Below are 9,860 nucleotides of genomic sequence, written 5' to 3' on the forward strand. Positions count from 1 at the left end.
GGAGGGAAACGGTACTCCTGTGTGGCTTTTTCGCCTCAGTCTGAGCGGATTGGGTTTCCTCTCGCTTTTCCAAGCACTTGCACGGCGCGGTATGATCTGCTAATGCACATACTTTTAATCAGCGACAATCCAGATTGCTGGGAAATCTGTCCAGCGGCACGGAGCGCTCCAATGTGCTTTCTCCGGGGTTTAGTCTAGCGGAGACTGTTGACTCGCTGGCTTTTGGACGGGACCGTCTGAGGCGGTTTTCTGCTTCCGCAAGCGAAAAATCCAGGGGGATGTGAAACACAGGAGTGAAAACAAGGCTCGAAATAAAAAGCAACTGAGGCATCAACGTCGGGAGACAGACGGCAGTGATTGGCTCGGTGATGGATGGTGGATACAGTGATCCTCCCTTCTCCGCTAAGTGTTGTTTAAACAGCACGAGGGGAAGAATGACGTTCGGTCAATAGGCGCCCGTTGCCCAGACTCTCAGATCAGAGGGGGAAAGACGCAGTCGGGCTCGAGGCGACTATTAATCACTCTAAATGTTCTGCAGAGCGGCACATCGCACTCATGTGAGGACCGAAGGCTGCTTTAAAGTTGGTAATAATCAACAGGTGTCCAAACACGCGGCGGCCCGCGCGGTGCATGGTGCTGGTGTCCCTGCTGAGATGTCACCACGAGTCGCCTCGGATCCACTGTGAACTGAAGCCACCTTTGGGCCACAGGTTCCTGATGACCTTACATTTGGTGGTCAAAGGTAAAATATGCAATGTGAACTTAATGGGACGAGGATGAGAGTTTTGCTCAGATTTTTTTTTTTTTTTTTTTTTTTTACGCTTTAGCTTCAAGTCAAGATGAGTGCCAGCATCCCCGCCTGGCTGCCGGCCGCACTCATCAGGTTTGGCCACCAATGAGCCCACAGAATGGACAACACAGTCCGAGTCCACGTCGTTCCCAAACATAAACCTCCTTTGATTAAAACTGGCAAGCGTTTAGATCGAGATCGTTTGGGAAAGTTTCAGATTTGGAATCAAATATTCAGAAGCGAGTTTACAGTTGTCACATGAATAATGTATTGGGGGTTTAACTCTGACTATGTGACATGAGGAGGAGGAGGGTATTTGTGTTTAACCATATGTCAGTGTTATGTTGGTCTTTTTGCAAATTTTTCAATTTTTGAAAATATGTCCTGTGGGCGTAGAGGTGACGCAGTCTGTCGCTGAGCGTCTGCGTGTGGGTTTAGAGCAGTCAGACGTGCTCTGTGCCACCTGAACAGCTGCTCTTTCCCGACGACAAGCAAAGATGTTGGTTTTACACTCATTCTTACTAATTGTGTTGTTAATATTATCGCCCGTTCTCTGATTCCACCCCTCCATCATCACTCATCTGCCCCATTCCTCACTCGCTGCTTCTACCTCGCCATCCTCTCTTCTTTGCACGCCTCCATTAGCCGTATTTGCTCCGTCAACAGCGACAGCGTGTTTTCCACCTCCCGCCTCACCCCTTCGGGCCACTGCGTTCGTGCCTGCGCGGCTTCACAAGCAAACACAGTTGCATTCGGTGGACTTGTGCGACGGCATGCAGCGTGTGCGCGGCCGCCGCCGCCGTCCCGTTAGCTAATAACACGGAGCCAAGCTGCTCCCGACTATTTGTGTTCAAAGTGAGCATCTTAAATAAGCATGCCCTGTGTAAATAAACTGGCCGAGGAGGGAGGCGCTGAGGTGATGTTAGACTTCAGTGTGTTGGAACCACAGGCCTAATTGGTCGGAGAGGACAGGAGAGGAATTACTGAGTGATTTCGAATTGGAGCAGCAATGTTACATTTACGTGCTCTTCCTTTAAACACACACTGGGGGAGGGGGAGATTTGTATCTGTGGTTGTGGGTGTCTGACTGTGCAGCTACAGAGCAGGCAGCGGTGAAATGAGCTCTATCTGGCATCTGTGAGCTATTAAAAGTGACTTCAGGTAGCACATGTTGTCCACATTAGCCTGAGCTGAGATTTACATTTCCACATTTTCACAAGGCATAATAAATAATCAAAGGGGGCGTGTGACGGCAGCTTACCATCAGTGACCACTGCAGAGCACTTCCTCTTGCTCTGATTGGGGAGCTGCACAAGAAAGAGAAAGAGCGAGAGAGAGAGAGAGAGAGAGAGAGAGAGAGAGAGAGAGAGAGAGAGAGAGAGAGCATATGTCTGATCAGGTGAACACCTACTGTAATATTAACTAATGTACATTCATAAGTGGTGGAAGGTTCATGTAGTCAGAGGTGCTCTACTTTAAGCTTTTAATTTCCCAGCTTCCGCTTTGCTTTATTTTATGAATATTATTTTCAAATACGTACGTCGCCCTATAGCCTAGCAAAGCAACAATTATTGTAGTTAGTGAGCATTTAGAATCAACAAGCTGACTCGCGATCTGATTGGCTATCGCAACTGACTGTGTCCGTTCACGTGAAGGATTCAAGCAGCGGTTATATAACTTGACTAACACAAGTCGGGTAAAATATCATTGGATAAACGCTCTACCATAATATACAACACTTGAAATTTGTTATATTATGTTCTATCTATAGAGAATCATTCATCATGCACGTCTTACGAAAACAAAATTTCATTTACTTTTCTGAGTATGCTTAGTCTAATAGAGAAGACATTGCTGGACCTGAGAGGCTGCCACTGGTGAACATGTCATACTTACCTCCACTATTCCAGCAATATGCAAAAGTTTTGTAGAGATCTATGCCTCATGGTTCATTTAAAAAAGCAATACAACAAAAAAAGAGCATGTTCTAACTCATACTGTATGTGTTACTTCTACTACTTCTTTTAAAATAATATTAATATACCAGTATTGCAAACATATGAAAGTGTTTTAAAATTGCTGTATAATTCCAAAATGACTTTACAATTTGAAACACAAGTGTAACACTCTTGTGTTACACTTGTGTTTCAAATTGAACATTTTATGAGGAACATTTGCTATAAAAAGGTAAAAGCCCGCGCTAAAGTTGAGCAGTCAGCAAATTGAACAGATTCCTCTATTTAACCGATTACTGCGCTGCTGTTGCGAGGAAGACGATCAGAAGCTGATGTCTGACAGCAACTGTTGCACGGCGCAGCGGTCTCCTGAAGCCCCCCCCTCCTGCTGCTCTGAGCAACGGGAGGGAGGTTAAGTTCTGGGTTCTTAGACTGCTGTCTCCCCCTGTTGATACCATTTATACCTGCAGGCAAGCAGTCAGTGTGAAAAAATACCCCAAACATTTACAGTAAGAAGCAAAATATAAAGTATTTAGGATGGTAAATGTTCTCAATGATGTCCTTGGATTTGGATGTTATAATTTTATATTATTTCTTTCTCTCTCTTGTTAAAAACACTTGTATTTCTTCATGCATTATTACTTACGTGTGTGTGTGTTAGAGAAAGTTTTTGCGTTGGCTAGGAGGGGAAAAGTGGGATCGAATTCCTTTTTTCTGACGTCACGCGCCGTCAGCCAATCACATTCGGGCTTTCCTGTAGGCACGGTTATAAAGCCCGGACGCGAAACGCGAGCAGTTCAAAGCACTCGCGCGTTCTGGGGATTCTACTTGGAGACTGGAAAGGAGCACTTTACCGTTTCAACTCTGCAGAGTTGAACGCAGACTCTTGACCGGCTGGCTTTGTTTTTGCTCAATCAGGTGCGCGCCCGTTTGCGGAACCCGCGCTCAGACTCGAGCGCAAAGGCACCAAATCGGCTTTGCGCACCGGGGAAAAAACACAAAAAACGGGAGTTGGTGCGTTTTCTCAGCAAACACTCATTCAGACCCAACCTGGCACGTTAACGTCGCTTTAAGGACTTCCGTCTCGTGAGCGCGCAGAATTGGCTCCCCGTTTTTACGCGCAGCGAGGCACCCACCCGTTTTTCGTATGAATCTCCTCGACCCGTACCTGAAGATGACGGAGGAACAAGACAAGTGTCTCTCTGACGCCCCGAGCCCGAGCATGTCCGACGACTCCGCGGGCTCCCCGTGCCCGTCCGGGTCGGGCTCCGACACCGAGAACACGCGGCCGTCGGAGAACGGGCTGCTGAGGGTGGACGGGAGCCTGGGCGACTTCAAGAAGGACGAGGACGACAAATTCCCCGCGTGCATCCGCGAGGCCGTGTCTCAGGTGCTGAAGGGTTACGACTGGACCCTCGTGCCCATGCCGGTGCGCGTGAACGGATCTACCAAGAACAAGCCGCACGTCAAGAGGCCGATGAACGCGTTCATGGTGTGGGCTCAGGCCGCGCGCAGGAAGCTGGCGGACCAGTACCCGCACCTGCACAACGCGGAGCTGAGCAAAACGCTGGGGAAACTCTGGAGGTGAGTAAGAACGAGCCTCTGTCCAACATTGCGCGCGACTGTGTGCCAAGTTCCTCATTATTTATTTTATTCATTTGTTTTGTTTTCACAACATAAAGCTAAAGTTGAATCATTTACGCCTGTTGTCCGTTTTTGTTAATGAATGAGTGTCTTAATAATAATAAAGGCGTGTTTTAATCGAATACAACTGTGCCGTTTACGCACAGGCTTCTCAACGAGGGCGAGAAGCGGCCGTTTGTGGAGGAGGCCGAGCGTCTGCGGGTGCAGCACAAGAAGGATCACCCGGACTACAAATACCAGCCCCGGCGGCGGAAGTCGGTGAAGAACGGCCAGAGCGAGCCGGACGACGGCGGCGAGCAGACGCACATTTCCCCCAACGCCATCTTCAAAGCCTTGCAACAAGCGGACTCCCCGGCCTCCAGCATGGGAGAGGTGCACTCCCCCGGCGAGCACTCAGGTGAGTCTCCTTCTCCATTGGATACTCATCTGACACAGTAGATGGAAAACGAATCTAACGGATTCTGCTCCTTCAGGCTCCCAGGGACCCCCGACTCCCCCCACCACCCCCAAAACGGATGCCGCCTCGGGCAAGATGGACCTGAAGCGCGAGGCCGGGCTCCGCTCTCTGCCCGACGCCCCCGCCGGGCGCCAGCTCAACATCGACTTCCGCGACGTGGACATCGGCGAGCTCAGCAGCGACGTCATCTCCCACATCGAGAGCTTCGACGTCAACGAGTTCGACCAGTACCTCCCGCCCAACGGGCACCCGGGGGGCCCCGGCGGCGCCGCCGCCGCGCCGCTCAGCTACACGGGCAGCTACAGCATCAGCAGCGGCGGCCCGGCGAGCCCGGCGGCGGGCGGCGCCGCCGTTTGGATGGGGAAAAGCCCGACCCAGCAGGGGCAGCAGCAGCAGCAGCACACTCTGACCACCCTGGGGGCCGGCGCCGGCTCCGAGTCGGTCCAGAGGACCCAGATCAAGACGGAGCAGCTGAGCCCAAGTCACTACAGCGAGCAGCAGGGCTCCCCCCAGCACGTCCCCTACAGCCCCTTCAACCTGCAGCACTACAGCCCCCCCTCCTCCTACCCAGTCATCTCCAGGGCACAGCAGTACGACTACGCTGACCACCAGGGGGGCGGCGGCGGCGCCGCCTCTTATTACAGCCCCGCGGGGGCGGGCCAGGGCTCGGGGCTGTACCCGACTTTCAGCTACATGAGCAGCCCCGGCCACAGGCCCATGTACACGCCCATAGCTGACAGCACGGGGGTGCCGTCCATCCCCCAGAGCAGCACGCAGCACTGGGAGCAGGCTCCAGTTTACACGCAGCTGAGCAGACCCTGAGCTGCCTGGCAGACGGACGCGCACGCACACACACAGACACGCACGCACGCACACACACAGACACGCACACACACACACACACACACACACGAATGCAGACACACTTCAAAACACTTTAGTCCAGGGAGAGTCTTCCTCTGAGTCAGACACTTGAATTGAAAGAAGAGGAGAGCCGGACTTGTGATCAGCTCACATCGTGCCTTGTTATTCTATCATGATAGAAACTATATATATTTTTAGAGAGAAGAAAAGACTTAAAATCCTCTGTGAGGACTTATTGATTGTCAATATTTCAGTAGGTACTGTTTGTGTTCTTTTACTCTTTTCATCCTTCATACGCTGGCTCTTTGGAACCCATGGGAACGTGGGCTTGGGGAGGGTTTGGATAATTATTTGTACCTGTAGAAAACCGAAAACTTTATATTTTTACTAACTGGCACCAATCCTCTCATTCTATTGCAACCCCTGGGTTGTCTGGTTGTTTGTGTTTTTTGCCTTTGACATTCAGAAAGCATGGTTTATATTTATGGTGTTATTAATGTTTATACCCCCCCCCCCATGAGTTACAGTATGTGTCACAATCCTTTGAAAAGCTATTGGACAATGCAGAGAGAGAGACAGACTGGGATTCACAGTGCTATGTCGTCTCCATGAGGGGGAACGACCCCCCCCCCCCACCACCACCGTGCCTTGGATTTTACATTTTCTGTGTGTGTGTGCGCGTGTGTTTGTGTGTGCGCGTGTGCGATGGCCACAGCTGAGATTACACTTACCGTTCCACAACGTGCGTTCGACAGCTACAGGAAGTCACCTTTGACCTCTCTGGGTGCAGCGTCCCATCAGTGTCCAACACACTCTCCACAGTGTCCTCCCTCCCCTGAAAACTAGTTCCAAACCCAGTTTTAAAACTTTATTTATTTATTAGCTTTAATTTTATTTGAAAGTAATTATTTTACATACTATTCTAATGCCCTCTGTGATGTATTTGCCATATATTTCCCTTTTTAAGTTTAGACTTTCAACCGGGAGGTACTTAGACAGAATGGTACACGCTGTAATCGTCTTTTTTTTTTTTATTTGGTAAGTTTGTTTATTTATCTTATCTAAATGTCTATTTTAACTGTGTATTTGGCTTTTTCCGACGGAGCCCACGTACTGAACCGCTTACAGATTCATTATTTGTGAGGCTCTTTTGAGTTTGACTTTTAATTGTGGCTGACAGAACTGGAAGGCGCTATCTCGGTTATCAGGAGCTCCTGCTTCCGTCAGGCTCACTGGAGGGAACCGCATCCTTCTTTCTGGCTCCATTTCATGTTTTCTTCCCTCTCAATATCAAAGAACTGATGCTGATGCGCTTCTTTTCTGCATCCTCGCCATGTATTTGTACTGTCTTGAAAGAATCTTTTGTATATGTATTTGCAATAAAAAAGAAAATGGTATTAAAAAAAACAAAAGTTGACTTTTTATTAATCCTTTGGGAAGTTTTGACATCTGAAGAACATAGTCTGTGACCACGACCCATCTTTAGAAAAATCAGATATTGTCCATGTGCTTGAGTCAGTGAAGGGTTAAGAGAAGAGAGTCGTGAAGCAGGACCACTGTTTGTTTTCCCAGAAGCCTTGTTTTTTTTCCCCTGCTTTTATTTTCTTCCTCCTGCTCCTCCTGTCAGCTGGCAGCACAGGGGGGGTGGATGGGGGGGGGGCTCACGGGGACCTGGAGAGGAGCGATCTATAGCATGACAAGTTTAGTGAAACCACAGAGGGCAATGTGAATTTACCTCGACAGCTTAAACAGAGAGGGGGTGGACAGGTCGTGCAGAGATCCTGAATCCAATGGCGCTCGGTGGAACGGCCGGGGCGCTCGGAGGAGGAGGAGGAGGAGGAGGAGGGGGGGGATTTAACAGTCCACGCAGGAGAGCTGTGCTTTAAAGCGCCTGCACTTCCATCGCGGGCCTCGCAGCTCCAGCTCGGGCTGCACCCGCCTGCGCTAGCGTCGCACATCGGGGCCGAGGGTTTTTTGGAAAAGTTGACTTTCGGGATATGAACGCAGCGTGGGTGGATGTGGAGCCAATTACACAGCCGCGCGATCTAATGCAACCCAGTGCAAGAGGCGAACAACAAAGATCGGCTTCACGAGGCTTTTAATCAGGACCGAGTCTGCTGCTCTGTGTGTGTGTGTGTGTGTGTGTGTGTGTGTGTGTGTGTGTGTGTGTGTGTGTGTGTGCCTCGCGTGTTTGAAAGCTTAAAAAGTGTGGTTACTGCGGTAACCAGAGAATCAACCACCAGCATAGTTAGCAAGCAAACATGCCTGACCTGTCACTGTCTTTACTTCCTGTGTGAATTTACTGGTTTCTTGTGCTGGTTAACACTTTTGTAATAATATTGTTACAGGATCCATTCTGTTGTTTCCTATTATATATTATATAGTGGGCACTAGTTGCCAGCAGGGCTTCAGAACTGGCATCAGACAAAGCTAAGCGAAGGGAAACACTGAGTGATGTCACGCAGCCCAAGGATCTAACACCTTTTTGGTACCATGTGGATTATGTGTTAGGAGACGCTGCGTTTTTCAAAATCATTGGAAGCAGCTTCTGAACACTCACTTTACGGAGGGTCGAGCCGGCACCACATGACTGCAGGTTTCTCAGAGGCAGGTACCGCAGGTCAGCTGAGCACGTCCACGCAGCCCAATGCGTCTGGTAGCTGTTGACAAAGACAGAAATGCCATCGGTGCGGCAAAAGATATCACTTTGCAAGAACGGGGAAGCGCTCTGTGCCAAGGAGACAGTCCACGGAGGCCTGATGACGCCGTTGCGTGCGAGAGAAGCCGGTGGAATGTATTTGTTTTATGTTTTGCAATACTAGGTTTAATTTCTTACGTTTCTCAGCTTGTAAGTGGCCAATTCTTATCTCTTATCCTATCTTTTATTATTCACACAGTGGCACAGTCACAGTCGCCTTCAGTGCATCTGAGATGTTCTCAGTTATGGTTATATCGTCAATTTAAAATGCAATGGAATGAGATCAAGAGAAGAGATTTGAAGTGAGTCTGTGAAAAGGTGAATAAAAATAATAACTTACTCTGGAAAAGAATGCAAATGCCTCCATTATGAGACATGGGAGGACGTGGGGCTCTGTTTTGCACATTGAGCCTGATCCCACCATAGAACACAGAGCGAATGTGAAAGAAGAGAAATGGAGATAATAAACATGAAGGACAGACAGATGGAAGGAGATCAGGAGCCGAGAGCAGGCCGGGCTGTGGTCAAGAGCGAGCAGCACATCGTCCCACATGCAGAAGCCATCAGTCTGTGCAGCTGTCGGATAACGCGGGGAGGCGGCGAGGGCGAGACGGCACACGTGACGTGTTTCATATCGTTTCCACAGCACAAATCACCTCACATCACGGGATGGGATCACAGCCAGGCCAAACAAACCGATGACGCGCAGTCCTGAGGTACGCGCACGCTCAGACCCAACTCAGGGGCAGAGGCCGAAACCAGTCTATTTCCAGTTCCTCATCCTCAGCACCATTGGTCCATTGGTACTGTATGATTGAAAATGCTGCTTAGTAATGTGGATGAGGGCATCGCTGAGCATCCAGACAGTCGGAGGTGTAACCTGGTAACATCAGATGGAACGAAACCTACAGTGACATCACCAAGATCACCTCATACCAGCAGCAGTCGCAGTGACCTGAGCCCGATGCAAAACTACATAGAAACAGTCAAAAGTTCAAGAAAATGTCACGTGACCACGTCTCCGGCGTCAGTACCTACTACAGTACAGCGCTTGTCACTCAAGCTGCAGCTCCCAACTGCATGTAGTGTGTCTAGACTGAATAATGTACAGTAGGAGGACAAATAGGCATAGAAATTGTTAAACGTGAGGCTCAGACCGGCCGGCAACCCTCACCTCCCTCACCCGCGTAACCAGACATCGTCCCAGTTCTCAGCTCCTGAGGAGCGACCGCTGTTCCACGCGGGCTTTAAGCGGACGCTGATCACGGGTGACAATGCGGGTCAGCTGGACGCGGACCAGAACTAATCATGCAGGCATGTCGCCGTGACGTCAGAGAGGCCGAGTGACAGCGCTGACTGCAGCCCGTCGTGCTGATTACCATCCGATACCCTCCCGCACGAGGGATCCGGTTACGGGCTCGATACGGCTGACAGTTACGGACCACGCCATTG

At 49.9% G+C, this 9,860-nt stretch overlaps 1 protein-coding gene across 1 annotated transcript; it reads left to right on the forward strand.

Moving 5' to 3' along the window:
- The first annotated feature begins 3,532 nt into the window (after positions 1–3,532).
- Positions 3,533–7,049, forward strand: LOC114845593 (transcription factor Sox-9-A-like). Its single transcript, XM_029133766.3, has 3 exons — positions 3,533–4,329; positions 4,536–4,786; positions 4,863–7,049. The coding sequence occupies exons 1-3, from the start codon at positions 3,893–3,895 to the stop codon at positions 5,666–5,668; spliced, it is 1,494 nt and encodes a 497-aa protein (XP_028989599.1). The 5' UTR covers positions 3,533–3,892; the 3' UTR covers positions 5,669–7,049.
- The last annotated feature ends 2,811 nt before the right edge of the window (positions 7,050–9,860 follow it).

Source organism: Betta splendens, chromosome 19, assembly GCF_900634795.4.
Source record: "Betta splendens chromosome 19, fBetSpl5.4, whole genome shotgun sequence".
In the NCBI taxonomy this organism is placed as follows: Eukaryota; Metazoa; Chordata; class Actinopteri; order Anabantiformes; family Osphronemidae; genus Betta; species Betta splendens.